General features: G+C 46.6%; 1 protein-coding gene across 1 annotated transcript in view; it reads left to right on the top strand.

Moving 5' to 3' along the window:
- The window catches only part of Iqca1 (IQ motif containing with AAA domain 1), a 130,420-nt gene that overhangs the window by 42,796 nt on the left and 66,676 nt on the right, over positions 1-20,948 (top strand). Inside the window, exons 7-8 of the mRNA XM_059278225.1 lie at positions 8,428-8,512; positions 14,732-14,872. Of these exons, the coding sequence (XP_059134208.1) occupies positions 8,428-8,512; positions 14,732-14,872 (226 nt within the window). The remainder of the gene's footprint in view (positions 1-8,427; positions 8,513-14,731; positions 14,873-20,948) is intronic.

Raw genomic sequence — 20,948 nt, 5'->3', positions numbered from 1 at the left:
AAGAGCGATGCTGGCAGACCCGCTGGCCCTAGCTAAACTGGAGGCAGTACTGGGCTCCATGGTGTCTGAGACCGAGGCAGGCTCAGGGACACTACCACATCCGAGAGCATCAAGACGGGGGAATGAAAGCCAGGTCCTAAGGCCACAGTCACAGTGGAGGAGGAGTGGGGTTGGAGAAGATGGGATGAAAGCATTCCCAGGAGAAGAAAAGGAAATGTCAAAAGCTGCTCTCCAGAGCTTTTCCCACCCCGGTGGAGCTCCAGGGCACCACAGCTCACAAAGCTAGAGTATGGTGGCCGCCAGCACCGATGAGCACTCCAGGCTCCCCCGGGCTGGCACGCTTGCCCTCGGGGGTTTTGTCTCTCAACAGTCTAGGGGTGATTTATCACTTAGTGATGGGGAGGTGACATTCATTCTGTTAAAAATATTAAATCATCTCTAAAATTTAGTGTTTTCATTTTCTCAGTACATTTCAGAAAACATGTTCAGGAATAACTAAAAGTTTTCTTTTTGGAAATTGGTATTTGTCTTGATAAAAATTGAATATCATGGGCTGGGCAGATAATTCACTCAGTAAAGTTATTTGCCCCTTGCAAGCTCGGGAACCTGAGTTTGACCCCCAGAACCCGTGAAACAGACAAGCCGGTGGGAAAGGTAGACAGGAGACGTGCTGGGGCTTGCTGGCCGGCCACCCTACTCGGTGAGTTCCAGGCCAGCGGGAGACCCTGTAACAACAACTAAGGTTGTCCTCCAGCCTCCACGTGCATGGGTACACACATGCACACTTGTGAACATGCACATGCAATACATAAACACCCCGCAAAGTTTGCTGTAGAAAATGTCCTTCCTAATAAAATACACCAGTGTTTGCCTGTAGTGTCAACAAATGGTCCACAACTTCTGTATTTTTGCTTTACCAAGACAGCACCTATTGCAAGCTTTCTGTCCCCATTAGCTGCCTCCTCCCCTTCGCCTCCCTACTCCTCCCTCCCGTCTCCCTCCCACCCCAACCCCAACCCCGCTTTTTTCTGGAGACACGGGTGAGCTGGTGGGTCCCCTGGAGGTTCTGATGCCCCCTTGGAGAGCCTTTCTCTGACCATGCCTGCCCAGCAATTTCAGCGTGAATGGAAAAGCGAGGGGAGGCGGGGAGGAGACAGAACTCGGGAATGGCATTCTAGCTTGCTACCCGCTGTGTGTCAGCAAGACAGTGCAAGTTTAGAGATAATCAAGGCTTTAGAATCGTAGCTGAGGGAAGGCTGTAATTTTAATAATTATGCATAATCTCAGCATATTGAACATCTCGGAGCTGTGCGGAAAATTCTGCCTCAAAGTTCATTTTAAATAAAACAGGTTCTTGCCTTTATTAAACTATTTTCCAGACTGCAAAGAGAGAGAGAGACCTAGGTTATCACCCTCAACACAATTCCACAGATAGGTGCCTCTACCCGATCTTGGTCTGTTTATGCCATATGGTGTGATTAGGCAGGGCTTGTCTGATACTATGACATTTGAGCAGATTTAAAATGAAGGAAGGAATCAGAAGGTAGCCAGATCCACCAGAGCTAGACATGCAGGAAACGGTGTAGGAGACAGGGTGAGGGAGGCTGAGTGCAGCATCACGTGGGGCCAGGGTCACTGGAGAAACAAGGTAACTTAAGTCCCGAACTAGGACAGCTTAAGGCCCCTTAAGAATACAAGGGGCCCTGGGATCAATTGTCCCAAGAGAGCTGGAACAAAGCTTAACCTAATGATATGGACAAAAGTTTGGAGAGAATTAGTGAGCTTTGAGCAAAGAAGTGACGCACTATGACTCATGTTTTAAAGGGGTCACTCACCTGCCACCTACCCCAGGTGGCCACAGAACAGTAAGAAGAGGCCAGCTCCTGGTGTAAGGAAGCGCTTGGTGACAGTGTCCTGGGTCTAGTGCAGTGGTGTGTACCAGTCACCCTCAACACATGCTGGGAAGGTGGAACCATTGGAAAAGAGACAGCTGAGGATGACTCCGGCCGTGCTCCTTGGAGCACTCCCTGGGATGTCTGAAACAAAGTGTCCATTCTCTACAGGAGGAGGAGGAGTTTGGGAGTCAGAGTGGCAAGAAGGCTTGGGCTGCAGACGCATCTCAGAACTTCTGTGTTCCCTGGTGTTGGGTGGGCAGCTAGATTGGGTCAGTACCAGGGAGAGGTGAGAGCCAGGGAAAAGTGAAGCCAGGGAGAAGCAAAAACCGGAGATGCCATTAAGGAGCTGAGCATGTGGGGGGTGAGTCAAGCTGGGTGAGACCACAGGCTGTGAGGGTGGACAGAGAACGGGGAGCCCTAAGATTGAGCCCTGAGTTCAAGGTAAGGGGTGGACACAGAACACTGGAAACTGAGGCAAAATGGGATCATGTGAATTTGTGGGGAAAATGTAAGTTACAAGGCTGGAGAGATGGCTCAGCCATTAAGGTTAGGAGCATGTGTTGCTCTTCCAAAGGACCTGAGTACAATTCCCAGCACCCACCTCAGGTGGCTCACAACTTCCTGTAACTCCAGCTACAAGAGACCTAAGACCTCTGGCTTCTGCAGCACCCACACATAGCATATGCTCACACAGACACACATAGATAAGGGTGGGTGGGAAAAGGACCCAACAGAGAGGATTGGGTTGCAGAGATCAGTGTGAGAAAGGAGAGCCCACAGAGCATCCCCGCCAAGAAGGGGACAGGAACTGTGCCCATCCTGTATGTGACCAGCTGTCTCTATGGAGGAAAGAAGGTACTCAGTAAGAGAGGAAGACCCCAGGGTGGGGGCAGGGCGGGGGGAACACTGGAAACTGAGGCAAGAGAACCTTTCCAGAAATAAGGCTCTGCCTTCCAACTGCAAAAAAGCATGTGCTGGCTAGTTTTATGTCAACTTCACATAAGCCAGAGTCATTTGGGAAGAGGGAACTTCAATTTAGAAAATATTCCACCAGATTGGCCTGTGAGCAAACCTGTGGTACATTTTCTTGATTGATGATTATTGTGGGAGGGCCCAGATCACTGTGAGTGGTGCCATCCCTGGGATGGTGGTCCTGGGTGCTGTAAGAAAGCAGACTGAGCAAGCCATGAGGAGCAAGCAAGTAAGCAGCACCCCTCCATGGCCTCTGCATCAGCTCCTACCTCCAGGTTCCTGCCCTGGTTAAGGTCCTGCCCTGACTTACCTCAGTGATGGACCATAATATGGAACCATAATATAAAATAAACTCCTCCTCAAGTTGCATAAAATCATGGTGTTTAATCACAGCAATAAAAACCCTAAGCACAGCATCATGATGGAATGCCCTTTAGAAAACAGCAAACCCATGCTAGGCCATAAGCTGTATACTAGGATGCTGGGCCCCAGCTGCCATAATTATGTCCTAAGTCTGGGTGGCCGAGCAGCAGGAATGCATTGTCTGGGTTCTGGGCAGGAAGCCCAGAGGGTCAGCAGGTTGGTTCTTTCTGGGGACCGTGAGGTGGAGCCCTGTCTTAACCAAGCACAGCTGCAAGGATCTCCTTTCCAACAAGTCCATATCTGAGGTGCTGAGGTTAGAGTTTCAGCGTAAGCATCGGCAGGGCCAGGGTCACAGCTCAACACTCCACACCTGTGAGAGCTCTCTTAACGGGGCCGTGCGTGTGGACAGCTCTCCCAGCTGAGTTCACGGAGTGAGAGCTAAGAAAAGTGAGCATGCCAAAGGAGGAGCTGCAGGATTCACGGACGGCAGATGACGAGGGGAGGGGGGATGTGGGGGGAGCAGAGGAAGTATGGAAGACGGGGGGAGAAGGAAGAGTGGCCCCTGAGAAGGCCGGAGACTACCGAACAAAGCCAAGCTCTTAGGGACAGAAGCATGTCTGAAGGAGGTGACAGGAAGGTGGTGGCTCACTGGTGGGTGGGGTACCTGGCCATAGGACTTTGTAAAGATGCAAGTGCCCATCACTGAAAAGGTCCCACGCTCAGTGCTCTCATGTGAAGCACAGTTACGTGCCTATTGATTCTCAGTCCCATGGATAGTGTGACTGTCTGTGTCCCGGTGTCCAGGTGTCCATCATCCATAGGACCCAAGACCGTGGGGAGAGTGTGTGTCGGGGGCAGAGGCCTAGGAGTCCCCAAGACAGATACTTTGTGTTCCACTCTTAATCAAAAGCATCTTGGTGCTGACACTGTATAATTTGGGGTCCTGACACTGTATAATTTGGGGTCTTCATTTCCTTCTGGGAGGCTCCAGAAGGACATCCCTTGCAGTCACAGCTATCAAGCCCCATAAACAATGACAAAATTACCATGGAAGCCTAAATAACATTCGCTGTTCCGTCTTAAAGGCCATCAGCACCGTGACTCTGCAGCTCTCACACCCATGGGAGCTTATCCCAAAGCTTGGAATGCTCAGGGACACACTGAACATAAATTACAAGACATAAAGTACCATCATTAAGATAAATATATTTAATATTATTTTATAAAAATTACCGTGGAATTTTAATATTAACTCTTGCTGTGAAAATTGATACATTCTAAAATTAAGAAGTAACGTGCAAAATGGGATCATGTGAATTTGGGGTTTTGTGGGGGAAATGTAAGTCATGAGGCTGGAGAGATGGCTCAACCATTAAGGTTAAGAGCATGTGTTGCTCTTCCAAAAGACCTGAGTTCAATTCCCAGCACCCACCTCAGGTGGCTCACTACCTCCTGTAACTCCAGCTACAGGAAGGCTAATGCCTCTGACACCCACACAGCATATGCTCACACAGACACACATATATACATACAATAAAAAGTGTGTGTGTGTGTGTGTGTGTGTGTGTGTGTGTGTGACTAAATTTGTCATGATCCCTAAAAAATTCTAGTTCAGCAATCCAAGGAGAGAGTCATATGATGGCATCCCTTGCGGAGGTCCCTGCAGAAGTCTTGTTAGTGAGCGTGGTAGGAAGACTGTTCCAACCTCCATTCCAAATGCAACTACTGAGCGACAGGGGTTGAGAAGTGAATCTGGGGTCCCTCACCCTGAGTCCGAGAGCTTCCGAGCCTCAGACTTCCCGGTATTGATGAATGGTGTCCTTGGCGTTTTCCTGCTTTTCCTATTGTGACAACTCACAGTTTGAGGGTGCAGGCTGAGGTGGCAGGGTAGTCAGGGAGGGGTGTGCATGAGGCCGCTGGTCACATTGCGTCTGCAGTTGGGAAGTAGAAATAAATGAATGAATGCTGGTACTTTCTCTATTTTTTGAGATAATAATTAATCATTTCTCCCTTCCCTTTCCTCTCTCCAAACCTTCCCATATATCCCTCCTTGCTCTCTTTCAAATTCATGGCCTCATTTTGCATTAATTGTTGTTGTTGTTGACAGTGGTGGTGGTGTGTGTGTGCGTGTGTGTGCATGTGCATGCATACATGTGTGTTTCTGAATACACAAATACAAATTGCTCAGTCTGTAATCTCTTTCCTTGAGGCCGGCCTTGAACTCACGGAGACCCGCCTTCTTCTGCTTCCCAGGCACTGTCACTTTTCTTTTTTATCCAGTCTGGGGTCACAGCCCCTGGGATGGTACCAATGACATCTAGAGAGGGTCCTCCCACCTCAGTTAAGCTAGCCTAGAAACTCGAAAACAAACCAGAGTCTTGTCTCTTAGAAGATTCTAGATTCCGTCAAATTGATGATCCATATAGAATCTTACCATGCGATGAAATGCTTTGAAGAACCCAGTGGATGATCATCTTCTAAGTGAGCAAAGGCCTGACATTCCCAGTGCACCCCATAGGTCCATCAGGCCAGTGAGGTAGTGACAAGGGGAAGTCCGTTGAGATGGTTGATTCCTTCCGGCAAGCAGCTACAGGCAACTACACTCATTCAGCTGCCGTTCGTGAGGCCAGATTTCCTTCCTGAATTTAGCACAACGTAGTGCAGCATATTGGAGCATGGAAGCAGAGGGGCCCATCCAGCCGGCTTCCATTAAACCAGACTCTAATAGACTTGAACAGTCAATGGCTTTGGAAACTACTTATTGCTCATAAAGTTGTATCTATACAAACATATGATTGGTTGTTTCTTGTCTGTCTGTTTGTTGCTTTTTAGTTTTAGTTTTTGGGAATTTTGTACAATGTGTTTTGATCATATCCACTCCCTCCCCAACTCTTCCAAGGTCTATGCCCCCTTCCCTACCCACCTGACTTTGTCGATAGCTTTGGAGCCTTTCCTGGAACTCACTCTATAGCCCAGGTTGGCCTCAAGGCCTTTTGTGCTGCTCATATATTCTTGGATGTGTGACCTTCCATCAGAGCATAGCCAACCTACCAGGAGCTACACTCTTAAATCTGACTCTCCCTCTTCCAGTAGTTATTATTATTGCCAGTAGCTCCTTGGCTAGGGGTGATCTTCATGACCACGTCCCCTCCCCTCTCGATGTTAGGGTTTGGGCTGGCTTGAGCTTGCTCAGGTCTTGTGCATACTGTCTTAATCACTGTAAGTCTGTAAATGCAGCTGCCCCATCGTGTCCAGAAGATGCTGTTCCCTTGAAGTCATCTGCTACATCTAGATCTTACCCTCTCTCAGCCCCCTCTTCCACAGTGATTCCTGAACCTTGGGAGGGTGGGAGTGTGATTTAAATGTGTCATTTAGGGCTGAGCATTCTGCAGTCTCTTACTGTCTTCATTTAGGCCCAGTGTGGGTCTCTGTGTCTATCACTGTCCTAATTAAGGCTACTATTGCTGTGATGAAACACCATAACCAAAAGCAAGTTGGGGGAAATGGGGTTAATTTGGTTTATATTTCCCATCACAGTCCATCACTGAAGGAAGTCAGGACAGGAACTCAAACAGGGCGAGAACCTGGCGGCAGGAGCTGATGCAAAGGCCTTGGAGAGGTGCTGCTTGCTGGCTTGCTCACTGTGGCTTGTTTACCATGCTTTTTTTTTTTTTACGCAGCCCAGGCTGGGCCTTCTCCAATCAGTCACTAATTAAGAAAATCCCCTACAGGCCTGCCCACAGCCGATCTTACAGAGACATTTTCTCAACTGGTGCTCCCTCCTCTCTGATGACTCTAACTTGTATCAAGTTGACAGAAAACTAGCCAGCTCCATCACCATCTGCTACAAATAGAAGCTTCTCTGATGATAGTTGAGAAATGTGCTCGCCTATGGGTGTAGTGGTAACTCATTAGGAACTGGTTCACTACTATTCCCACTCAGCAGAATAACAGCAGTAAGTTCTTCCCTAGGGCCTATGACCTGGCTAGCTGTAGGTTCTTGGCCTAAAAAATGGTGCCAGGTAAGAGTTTCGCCTTGTGACGCTGGCCTTATATCCAATCAGAATGTGGTAGGTTACTCCCATGACCTTTGGGCCACTATTGCAGCCATGGGCATGCCTTGCTAGGCAACTGGTTTTTGTAGCTCGAAGTGTTCAGAGATGGATAAGATTAGTGATTAATTTCTTCCTCTGATAATAGGTTTATTATTATTATTGTTGTTGTTGTTTGAGACAGGGTTTCTCTGTATAGCTTTGGAGCCTTTCCTGGATCTCACTCTGTAGCCCAGGCTGGCCTCGAACTCACAGAGATCTGCCTGCCTCTGCCTCCCAAGTGCTGGGATTAAAGGCGTGTGCCACCACCGCCCAGCTTAGGTTTATTGTTTTAAAGTGAACTATAATATACATATTTTAGAATTTCTGAGTTTAATGTCTAGTAGAGTAAATATCAGTTGTGCAGCTTACATAAACAGAAACCCTTAGAGGTCCTCAAGAATCATTTAGCATGAAAAGAGGACCTTGAGTTTGGGAAGCAGTTAAACATGGCCACCACCTCCAAGCCTTGGGCTTTCTACTTCTGGGAATGAAAGGCTCTAATCCAGCAGCTAGTATATTTTTCCTACACATGGAGTAAGTGTAGCGCTTATGTCAAAGTCAGTTTCTCTTATAAATAATGACCACATCCTCCTTTGGTAATTCTCCGCACTAAATTCCACCGCCTTCTTTCTCTGTGGTTGCAAAAAAAAAAAAATACTTGTTGGACCCTATCAAGCATGGGGGCCTAGACTTCCTAAAGCATATGTGAATGTTTCAGACACTTGCTGGACGTGCCATTTGTACAGCTCCACCCTTCTGTTTAGTTTCAGAGTCCTGTGTTTACCCTACATTTTAAACAGGAAGAAATGATTTGTGCTTCTGTCTTGGTTGAAACTAAACCACAAAGAATTTTAATATTAAAATGGAAAAAAGGCAGAGGAAGAAAAATAGAATCTGTCTAAGAGAGCGATGTCCACCTCAGACCAACATGTCCCCAGGGCAGGAAACCTCAGGCTGCTTGTCCCTACTCCCCTGCTTCTCGGGGACCCTGCCCAGCCCTCAGCCATCACTTACTGATATTAATGCACATAGGTTGGTAAGTGGGGCATTACCAAAGAGATTCATCTCGCTTCTCTTTCAACTCACATTCTTTCTCTCTGCAGGAATTTAACGGGTACATTTCCAGACTACCCCAATGTAGAAGACGGGGGCTCAGCCATCATATTTTCCAACAAGACCCCAGAGCAGGTAAAGGAATAATGAGAAGTATGAAGTGATTAAACCATAGTCGCATTTCCTTAGACTTGAACGTGAACGGATTCACAGTGTGTTACGTCTCCATTGTTTTCTTATGGTTACTTACATAGCCCAGGGTGAGTATCATCTCACGTATCCTTTCTGATTTGTTTCGTGATCAAGTCATTCTTTCTCCTGTCCAGTTTTGGAAAAGCTGTGATGACACATCAAGCCATTTTCCTTGTCCGTTCTTAACAGTCTGAGTTCTGGTTCCTGGTACCTCCCCATCCCTCTTCCATCCCCAGCGTCAGGTCCGTGACGCCTGCAGTTCACTCCCCCATCTTCCACATCTCTGCCCGCTCTCCCCTGTCTGCCCACATCTCTGCCCGCTCTCCCCTGTCTGCCCTCATCTCTGCCCGCTCTCCCCTGTCTGCCCACATCTCTGCCCGCTCTCCCCTGTCTGCCCACATCTCAGGCTGCTCTTTCATGATCTCCACATCTCTCTCAGGCTGCTCTCCCTTGCTCGAAGGTAACTTCTCTCAGATCTATTAGTTAATATTTCCTTGGCTATGCTAACAAATACAATAAGATTTAAAACAGCAGAGTTATAAATACTTGAAGCAACATTTTATTATTTCACGTTATAGGTTATCTTCCTAGAAAATGCAGTAATCTCAACATGAAATCATTGACGGATACCCAGTTGTCCAGAATCACATGGGTAAAACTTTACTGGGGAGTTGAGAGAAGCCTTAGTTAGACAAAGAGATTGCTGGATCATTTCCCTGAAGACTCAGTAGAAGAGAAGCATACTTTGTCCATTAATCCCCACCCTTGGTGCAATTTCAATCAAACCCAAAGTCATTTTTGTATTGATTAACACATTTTCAAGTTTTTATGCAAGAACACATGGAAATCTCCAAAAAAAAGGCTGAGTAAGAGAATCTGTAATGGTGGTGATGCCACAGAATCACAGAAAGAACAGGCAGGTGACAGCCGTAATAGTGGCATATTCACACACAAGGAAACATTCTGTGCTGGCTGCTGTGCACAGCATTTGCAAACGAATCCTGTGACCATCGGGCAACCAGAGCAAACTCACAGCTAATAAACTGTGCTCCCGAGATTCAAACCACAGAGGCCAACTGTAGAACACTGTGTTCAGAAGCCAATTCAGACACAAATTAGAAGTCAGTCATCCTGATGGTTCCTTTCAAAGTCCAGAGAATGGACCAGCAGGTTAAGGGACGGCCAGGCTCCCTCTGTGGCAGGATTCAGTACATCCTGAGCCTTCTTTGACTTGCAAAATAAATTCCTTTTGCATTGAATATTTACATGTAAAAGTTAAACCACAAATTGGCAGAAGACATTGCTAGAATATTTAATAATCGGAAGGGTAGAGAATAACTTTGGAAGCATGTTGCCATAGGCAGAAATCATATAGAAAACAGACTGATATAACTGAGTATGTAAAACTCAAGCAGTTGAAAAATAACACCGTAAGAGAAATTAGAGTCATGAAAAACCGAGGAAAAGGCTTGCAGTATCTCTGATGAAAAGTTCATTCATATTTAAAGAGTCCTTAGAAAATAATAAGTCATCGTCTCCATAGAAAAGACATCAAAAATATGAACTTTTTTTTAAAGAAAAAAAGTTTTAATTATTGGCACTGACCTTTCACTATAAAACAGTTTTGCTGTGTCTCTTTATCCACACAACTAATAAAAATTTTAAGTTAGAAAACCAGCTTGGTGTGCCTGTAGGAAAATGTCACTCTCAAACACTCTGGCTGGTGAATTCATTAGCATGGCATTTTTTAAGGCACATGGACCAAGTTAACATCAAGAATTTCAGTACGGATGCTCTCCGCCTGAGGGACACCATTTGAAGAATTTATACTATAACGGGCTGGAGAGATGGCTCAGTGGTTAAGAGCACCGACTGCTCTTCCAGAGGTCCTGAGTTCAATTCCCAGCAACCACACGGTGGCTCACAACCATTTGTAATGAGATCTGGTGCCCTCTTCTGGCCTGCAAGGACACATGCAGGCACAATACTGTATACACAATAAATAAATAAATATTTAAAAAAAGAAAAAGAAAAGAAAATAACAAGGCAAGTTGCCAAAAGTTAATAATGTCAGGCAATAGGGCAAATAGAAAGGACCCAGGCTGGGTGTGGGCACCCTCTGCCACAGCTAAGCACTATAGCATGATAGCAGGAAGGCGGCCATGATGTAACGTAAGTGATGGGGCTGTGCGGATCTGCCCTGAGTACCAATACCTCATTACCCCTACTGTGGGTGAGTGTAAAAGTTGGTCATTTCTGCCTTGTTTATACCATGGATGAAGAACTCATTACCCCTACTGTGGGTGAGTGTAAAAGTTGGTCATTTCTGCCTTGTTTATACCATGGATGAAGAACACGAGAGAGAGAGAGAGAGAGAGAGAGAGAGAGAGAGAGAGAGAGAGAGAGACAGAGAGAGACAGAGAGAGACAGAGAGAGACAGAGACAGAGGAGAGAGAGTGTTTTGAAGTAATTTCCGTAGCCCAGGCTAGCCTCAAACTCAAGGATAACCTTGAACTTCAGATTCTCCTGACTCCAGTCCCTAACCAGGGCTTACTGGTGTGTACCACCACATGCTTATGTGTGGTGTTAAAGACAGAACCCAGGGCTAGGGCTTAATGCATGCTGGGCAAGCACCCTTCCAGCTGGGCAACCAACCCTCTAGTGTTCGGGGTTTTATTGTTTGTTTGGTTGGTTTGGGTTTTTTGTTTTGTTGTTAAGATCTATATTATTTTATGTATATGAATGTTTTGTCTGCATATATGTATATATAAATACACCTCATGTGTGCCTGGCCCCTGTGGAGGTCAGAAGAGGGCATTGGATCCCCTGGAGCTGGAGTTACTGGTGTTTGTGAGCCACCATGTGTGTGCTGGGAACTGAACCCAGGTCCTCAACAAAACCAACTAGTGCTCTTAACTGCTGAGCCAACTCTCCAGTCCCCCCCCCCCCAGTATTCTTATGAAGAGCTAAGTACCTGGAGCACCACACAGTGGAGTCCCACTCTTAAGGTCAGGGTCGGAGACCTCACACCAGCCCCTAAGCCAGACTGCCCACTGTGTTCCCTGTGGCCTATGGGATCAGATACAGGTTCCCTCTTAAACCTGACATGTTCCTGCTGAGGCCAGCATCATTCTCATTCCTCCAGACCACACTCTGGCCCTCCCCCAGAATACCATAAGCATGCAATACCAGCATTGCTACTCAGCAGCTCAGCAGGCCTTGCCCCGAGGGACCATTACTTTAACTGTTTTTTCCTTTAGCTCTGCGTTGTTTCTTTTCTTTCTTCCTTTCTCTCTCTCTCTCTCTCTCTCTCTCTCTCTCTCTCTCTCTCTCTTTCTGTGTGTGTGTGTGTGTGTGTGTGTGTGTGTGTGTGTGTGTGTGTGTCTTGCCCTGCAGCTAAGTCTTCAGGAACAAGCAGGGTCTTGAAAGTCAGACCAGGGCAAGCAGCCAAACATGTTTCACTGTAGTTTAGAGAGCAGTGATTACGGGATTAAGAATGTTGGTGGAATGTCTCAGTTATCCACAAGAAACATGAAAAGGAGGAGCTGACGCTAGTCGAACTAAAAACAAACCTCGGGGCGCCTGGTTAATACATTCCGATAAAGCAAAGGGGACCACAGGGCAGCTTGACATTAAACGAGGACGGATGCTGGAGAGTGAGAACAGAGCCGCGATTACAGGCCACATTCCACCGAAGGCCGCAGCTGGAGCCTGAGCCCGCCAGTCTGGAGATCCGGGCTCAAGCTTCCTGCCTGGACCGTGTGTGATCAGATGAGAGAGCGTGCGTCAAGCCCGGAGTTCAGTTCCCGGCACTGTGGGGGAGGGTGGAATACTGGCTCACTAAAACCAGCAGCACACTGAAGAGGTAAACCGTGGTGATAAAGCGGCAGTTATTTCATAATGCAGCGACACTTTGAGTTTAAGGTATGTGTGAATGCACTGCATCATGGGAAGTGGACCGAAGGAAAGAGCATGGACTCATCACATGGACGTGGAAGGGCCATTTCCAAACTCAGCATCTCTCCCTGGTACTAAAAAATAAAAACCTCTGCTGAGTTGTTGGGCACAGGGGTCTCCAAGACACCCCAAACATTACAAGCCATTTCTGTTGCATTTGGTTACCCTCCAGAACTTGACAGTAAGACCCTCTTCTTGCAGATACTACACACTTGAGGCACAGGACATGGAGAAATCAAGCTGCTACATCCTTACTGGCTAGATTGCATAGTGCCACAAGGTTCTATTTGCAATACTAAGAGAGAAAAGTATTCAGCCATCTTAACTACCCAGCTGCGAACCCCATGAACTTCAGTACTGACTGACCCTGCAAGATATGCCCACTGGTGCAGTAGTGGGCATGAACGTTCTGGACGTCACCAAATACCTTCTGATTCGATCTAAAGCCTTCCACGAGACAGAATTTGTGCCTGGGCCCTAAACCCATGGCTGGGTGGGTCATAGGCCATAGGGAGAACCTAACTACTATTATTTTGCTAAATGGACAGAGTAATAAGCTGCCCAGGATCGTTGTGGAAGAGGAGGTGGAAAAATTATAAGAGCCAGGGGAAGTGGATGTCCACAGAGAAACAATATTTGTTGGTCATGGCAGAAAACCAGAGCAGCCATGACAGTGTACACAAGACCTGAGCAAGATCAAAACAGTCAAAAGCCCAGTATGGACAGGGGAGGGAGGGGCTTATGAAATGACGTTCCTCACTCAGGAGCTACCTGCACTTGGTGGCTGCCGAGGAAGGGAGAGCCAGTTTTCTTCAGTGATGTGGCCCCTGAGAAGGCTACCCATGCTCCAGCAGATGGTCATACATCCACCAATGCACATACAGGAAGCACCCAGTGGACTCAGTGTTTGTTTGTCTGTCCTCTGTCTGTTTGCTTGTTTGTTTTCAAGAGCAAGCACATGAAGTTGGGAGGAAATAATGGTAGAGGGGATAGGGGAAGAACTGGAGGATGTAAGAATGGGGGTGGATTTAATCAAAACACAGTATATGCATGCATGATAAAAAAAAATTGAATCCAATAAAATGAAATATAGCTACCCTTCTGTAACACAACAACAAACTTCCATCTTGGTTTGAAACCCAATGTCATGCCTAATTAAATTCATGAGAAACAGTTCCACAAATGGCAGAAACACACAGGAATGGCCGTTACACCACCACTATTAAGCATTGTTCTGTGTGAACCATTGTGCACTCTCAGACAAGGCAAAGTGCAAGGCACAGACATGGGGACAGGCAAAGGATCACGTACTGCAGATGTATCTAACAGAAAAGCCAGAGAATAAGCTGAAGAACTGAATGCTGTGAGGGCTGGAACAGGAGCCTTACACTGTTAGTGAGCAGAGCAGTGGGTCTGTGTGTGCAAACGCTGGTGGAGAGGAAACACCACAGGAGCTGTCCATTCACAGCACCAGCATCACCATAAAGATGCAATGCCTGTGGTAAACTCAGCAATGATGTGTGCCGGGAGAGTCACAGGCAAGACCACAGGGTGGGGGCTGCCCTTGGGTTGGCATGATCAGCGTCACAAACCCCCAGTTCTGCTAAATATTGTTCTATAGATGTAACTGATCCAAAAACTAATCCTCATAGTATTATTATTTGTTGGAGCCTTTGAGAGGAGAGGGGGTGAGGGTGAGCACGCTAAGCTTCAGATAGCCGAGGATACCCAGTCAAGCCTCGAGCAAAAGTGACCTGTGGGGAAAGAAACCATCTCTGCCAGGTATTAAAACATTATTTATTAGGAGCCTATTGAGGTGGGCAAAGGCTGAAAAGCTCCAGCTTCCATATGCATGCATACGTGTAAACACACACACATTCATCATCTGGGTAGAAAACAGAGCAGTCCTCAGGATGAATTACTTGGGTTTAAAATGGGACAGGACAGACATGTCCTGCTGCCACTGACCGGCTGGGGAAAGCATGGTCTCTTCTAGTGTCAATGTAACTTCTGAAAGGTGTGGAGATATGGAGAGAGGTGTCTGACCTCCATCTACCCCTCCTCTGAGAGTGGACAGACAGCTTCTCCCGACAAATCCTCCTCAGGAGAGCTAGCTAGCCTCGTCCAGCAGGGATGGAGCCCAACAGGATGGGGAAACGGTCCTCCTCCCATGAGGTGCTATGACTGTTTTGGTCTTTTCCATAGGTTATTGAGGATATCCTAGCCAATCAAGAGGAAGAAGAAAAACTCAAAAAGAAAAAGAAAAAAGAGGAAAAGGAGAGTAAGCCCAAAAAAGGCAAAAAAGCGAAGGAGAAGAAAAGCAACCAGAAAGAGAAGGTTGTAAAGGTAAGGAGGGCGGGAGAGCTCTAGAAGGCTGACTCTGTCTTCCTCAGGCTGGGCTCTCTGGCAAGGGGTAACCTCCAGTCTGCTGGGGTCGCCAGCACTAGCTTCAGATTTCATTGTGTTTTAAGTTGATAGCATCCGGTCACAATCTTTTCTACATTTTATAAATGCCGACCAGGATAACTGTCAGAGTGGACAACTCAGTTTACATAATTTACATAATTACTCCCCAAAATAAACCATCACACTTGTCTTTCTTCAAGGCAAGCTGCTTGGCAAACCAAGGAGCCACTGTGAAGTGAAAGCAGTCCTCTCTGTTAGCCCAAACGTGCCCCTTTGAATTCATCAGAAACACTGACACGGAGGGTGTGCCTCCACAGCACCTTCAGAAATCACCAATAAAGTGTAAGCAGCTAGCATTTACCCCGGGAGACAGTTGGGAAAAAAGATATTAGCCCTGCCTTATTTGTTTTAATTACATACTGTCCTAGTCTTTATTTCTCTTGGTATGATAAAACACCCTGGGGGAGGGGGAAAGCAACATAGGTAAGAAAGGATTTATTGCAGCTCACAACTCCGGTCACAGTCTATCTTAGCAGGGAAGCCATGGTGGCGTGGAGGAAGCTTGAAGCAGGTGGTCACATCTGTCGAGAGCAGAGGGGAATAAAAGCGTGCACATGGCATGCTTGCGGGTGTTCAGCTTCCTTTTTTCACTCGGACCCAGTCACCCCCCATCTAAAGAATGGTGCAGCACTTAGTGGGCTGGTTCTTCCCAAACCTTGGAGAGACTTCATCTTGAAAATGATCGATTACCTTTTTAACTAAGATCTATTGGTAAAAAGTATGCTCTTTCCAAAATATCACACAAGCAGAAAGCCGGACACTCTGCAGGTCCATGAGACAATCATCACTGGGAAGAAAAAGCCATGTGAGTGGAAAACAGGGATCTGAGCACGGGACTTCTGGGTGACATCATCGGTGACTTGGTGTCTGGGGCTCCCATCCCCTGGGTCAGTGGGATGAGAAAAGGGCAGAGTCACTCTCTCTGGGACTCTGTGTTTGCACCTAAGAACATCACCATGGAAGAGGGGCAGGAAGACTGTGAGAGACAGGAGAAGCCATGTTTGCAGTGAAACAGTATTTACCAGACACGACAGGGCCGCTGCACACAGGAACGCACAATGACTGTGACTGTACACTTAAGACCTGCAAAGAAGCAAGCCAGCCAAATCCAGCATGCACTGGGGAGGGGCTTGTGAAGTCCCCGCCCCAGCTGAGGAACCATTGGCACTTGATGGCTTCAGGGGGAGGGAGATACCATTTTCTTAAATGATGTGGTCCATGCTGTACAGGCAGACCCAGTCGATTTGAAAAAAGAAGACATAAATGGGGATGGATTTGTGCAAACTACATTATATACATGTATGAAATTCTCAATTGACAGAAAAATTTTTTTAAAAAAAGAATGCTTTAAAATAAAACCCCTGTGGGTCACTTGATCCCTTTGTCAGAAGCTCGGCAAAATAATTAAATAGTGAAAACAGGACCATTTCTCCTCCTTTCCTGGGTCCGTCTAGAGACACAGCAATGAGCTTTTGGAGAAGAAGACAGAGCTCATGCGAATGGTCATCTTCACTTTCGGGTTAAAGGAGGGGAAAACAGAAAAGTCAAAAGCCACATTCACATCTGAGCTGCTAAATTCCAATTTTTCATGTAAGAATTTCAGAAAGATATTATTTATGTTAGTATTTGGCCAGGTGTGGCAACATAAACTTGTACTCCCAGTGTGGAAGGTAGAGACAGGTGAGTCAGTCCTTGGGCTCCCAGGCAGGCCAGCCTGGCCACTTGACAAGTTCCAGAGCAAGGAGAGATCTGTCTTTAAAAACATGTTGGCATTCCCAAGAAAGAGCTCTTGAGGTTAATCAATAGTCTCCACACACATGCTCACATACATGCATCAAATATGGACACACAAGTGCACACACAAACATATAAAAATATTTTTCACCCGTAGTCAAGAAAATCAATCTCTCCCTAAACTTCACACCTTCTGTTCACATTCTGTGTGAGCTCAGAATGAGCTGTACACTTGGAACATAAAAAAATAAAATAAAAGTTTGAGATGAAAACATTGTGGGGAGAAGCTTCATGACCAGGTCTAAGAAAAGAGCTTTTTAGATTTGCCAAAAGTGAAATCTAGGGGCCCAGCAATGGCTCAATGGCTGAGCATTGACTGCTCTTCCAGAGGATCCAGGTTCAATTCCCAGCAACTGCAGAATGTCACAACCATCTGTAACTCCAGTTCAAGGGGATCTGATGCCCTCTTTTGACCTCCATGGGCACCAGGCATGCATGTGGTACACATACATACACACATACATATACATACATACATACATACATACATACATACATACATACATACACGCACACATACATACACACATACATATATACATACATACATACATAGAGGGAAAGTACTCATCCACATAAAATAATTTTTTTTTTTTTAAGTAGAGCCCAGGGCTGGGAAGATGGCTTACCAAACAAGTGTGGGGACCAGAGTTCAGATCCCCAGAACCCACACAATCGCCAACTGGGCCTGACAAACTCCCTGTAAGTCCAGCTTCAGGAGACAGAGACAACAAGACCCAGAGCAAGCTGGCTAGTGAGACATAATATCCATGAGTTCTATGTTTGATTGACAACTAATCCAGGATGATTCCCACATCAGCCCTAGGCCTTTACATGCACATGCATACATATGCATCCTCCCATACACACATGCAAACAGGCACATACACACACACACACACACACATACTACACGTATACACAAGAAACTGGGGCAGTGGGGAGTAGAATCCCTTCTAAACTTGACAAGTTAGACTCCGTCAAATGCAAAACCTCTTGCAGTGTGAACGACCTGAGAATGAGGATTTAAAAGTGAAATGGCAAGATGCAGCCAGAAGAAAATGCTTACAAACTACCTCACAAAGGATGATCTATAGAATTCAGAGTGACTTCTCACAGTTTCACTGTTTAAAAAAATGCTTTTTGGTGGGTTTTTGGTTTGTCATCGAACCCGTTGAGGATTTCAGACAAGGAGTTCCCGTTACCATACATCCACATGAAGGGGATATTTCCATGGGGGCATGCCTCTGTGAGGGGATACCTCTGTGAGGGATACCTCCATGGGGGCATGCCTCTGTGAGGGGATACCTCCATGAGGAGATACCTCCATAGGGGAATTTCTCAATGAGTGTATACCTCCATGATAGATACCTTCATCAGAGGATACCTTGGGGAGGGGATACCTCTGTGAGGAACCACTAAAGCCAGAAGGACATTTTCCGCCAATGTGTGGTCACCTCTGCAAGCATGCTGTCCACAGCAAAGTAATCTCGTTTGTCTAGCTGTGGCTTCCATGGTCCATACTGGCTTCTGGAACAAAAACAAGAGAGATGAACCCATCCTACAACTGGTCCCTCTTTCAAAAGCCACACAGTACACCATTAGGAATCATTGTAAGTGCTTTGACTGAAGCAGAACAGGACCAGACTGAGTGCTGCTGGGAAGATCTTTGGCCCCCAATAGCACAGTCATGTCTAAGAGTTCTTGGGTGATGGTGTCATCCAGCCATGACTGGCCACAATCTTCTCTCTAGTCTCTTGGCCCCAAGAGGAGTTTCATATTGGGCCCCAGCCATATGCTACCCACGTACAGAGTGTATCTCTCCTGCTCTGCTAAAACTTTCTGGACTCTCATAGTCACACCCAAACGCTTGTTTCCATGGAGATTCTAAATCCCATTAAATTGGCAACAAAGGATAACCATCACAGTTACCTTCAGATGAGACCAGTGATGGGCAGAAACAGCCTCCGACAAGGATAAAACCCAGCAGTGTGAGGACCATGTTTAAATGTCTAACTGTGTCAGCATATGGGAAGATCAAAAACACCACCACCACCTTGCTTTCTGTCCCTCAGCTGTGAGGGGAGAGAGCTAAGAATGTAACAGAGACTGTCAGGTGGCTTCTTAAAAACTGACTCATCAAAAACTGAAGAAGGGTGGGGACTAGAGAGATGACTCAGCAGGTAAGAGCACTTGTTGCTCCAGCAGAGGACCTAGGTCTAGTTCCCAGCACCCACATAGTTTCTCACAGTCATCCAGAACTCCATTTTTAAGGGATCCAGTGTTCTCTTCCGACTTCTGCAGGCACACACATGGTACACACAGACACATGCAGGCAAAACACAAATGTGCATAAAATAAATAATAAAAATGCATCCATAATGGTTTTCGAACTGCAGAAGGGGCAAGAGAGATAACCCCCTGGTGGCTTCCAGGTCTCCTGCTCACCCTAGCCACTGCCCTGGGGTACAGGAAACATTTACTGTATAGCATCTTCCCATCTCTAGATCTTAGATCCTGAAATAGAGGCCATTGCTGACTGAGAATGATCATGGCTGGAAACTGTATTTGAAGATAAAGTATGCCAAGATCACGTGACAGCACGTTATTTTATATGTAATCAGCATGTTGGAACTACTTTTGACCTTGCACTAGCGGGTCGTGTTCTATCCCCACTAGACCTGGAGCTGTTCGTGCTTGTCAGGGTTTGAGGAGTTTGAGGAGTCTTTTCCCACCCACACAAAGTCATCAACCGAGCTGACAGAATTTGAAAAAGGAAACCTGAAACTATGGCGCCGTGACCCAAAACTGTCTCAGTTTTCTTTGATGATTTTGTGTTTGACTTTTGTCAGAAGGATGCCCCTGGGTTTTGTTTGAGAAGTGGCCGTGAGGAAACAACGCTCCCCACCACACACAAGTGGTGGCGGGGTATAGGGAGGACAAATGAAGTTTAGTCACGCCAGCCAACAACGTAAGAATCAAAATGAAATGGCTTGCTGCACCTATTCACCCGGTGAAACCTGTAACCGCTTGGCATCATGGTGTGATGGGCAGGTAACACACAGGCAGACAGACAGCAGAGTACAATGGAAAGTTCCTTCAGTCCAGACCAGTAAGTGTGGCCCTTTCCCATTGGGTTTTAGGTTTTGCACAGTGCTGTGTGTGATGACATCATTTGTGGAATTAATGGGGTGAGGTTGCTCTGCTGTGAGGCAGCAGGAGGGTCCAGAGGGTGGTGTGAGTGCCTTCAGGGGGCCAGATCCTGCTGTCTGGCATCGGCAGGCCCTGAGTGACATTGGCATGGCTCTGAAGAAATGCAAGGGTGGAGCTTGTGGGGGCTCACACTCCTTCCCTGGAAACACTGGGCCCGTGGAGCGGCAAAAACAAGCTTGCTAAAGTCACCAGTGATAACATGAGACAGGGGGACATGCAAAGTGCAGGGACAAGAGGTGTGACCTCCCTGGACTGGAGTGGAAGAGGCTAAGAATTCAGATCCATGAGCCAGCTCCTTCATCCATCTCCTCTGAAGATGTGTTCTTTTTCTCACCAGCCAGTTCCCAAATAATGACACAGAGACTTCTTATTAATTATGAAAGATTGGCCTATAGCTTAGGCTTGTTTCTAACTAGCTCATAACATAAATTAACCCATTTATACTAATCTGCGTTCTACCACATAGCTTTTACTTCTGTCCCATTCTGTGTGTCTGACTTGTTCCTCCTCTGGCTGGCTTCTCTGCCTCTCTTCTTCCCAGAGTCCTCTCTGTCCCCAGAAGTCCTGCCTATACCTCTTCCTAGCTATTGGCCATTCAGCTTTTTATTACACCGATACATTTTCACACAGTGTACAAATATCCCACAACAGACAGATCTGAGCAGCCAGGTTCTCACCTCTCTCACCCACCTGGCCTTTGTCTTCCCAGCTCGATGCTGAGGGAGCTGTTTGTAGGACACTCACAAGAGCCTGGGGCCAGGCTTCCCTCTGTCCAGAACAATCTCCAACCACTTGGCTGAGCTGAGAACAGCAGGGTCATGGTCAGAAAGCTTCTGTCAGTAAAACGCAGGGCTGTGATTACGTGTGCAGTGCACTTATACGACCCTTTCCAAGTAAAGACTCAGGGGAAATAAATAACCTTGGGATTAAGACGGCAGATTCAAACTTC

The sequence above is a fragment of the Peromyscus eremicus genome, chromosome 13 (genome assembly GCF_949786415.1).
Source record: "Peromyscus eremicus chromosome 13, PerEre_H2_v1, whole genome shotgun sequence".
Taxonomy (NCBI): domain Eukaryota; kingdom Metazoa; phylum Chordata; class Mammalia; order Rodentia; family Cricetidae; genus Peromyscus; species Peromyscus eremicus.
The sequence above is the reverse complement of the archived record's forward strand: the minus strand, read 5'-3'. Positions and strand labels throughout refer to the sequence as shown.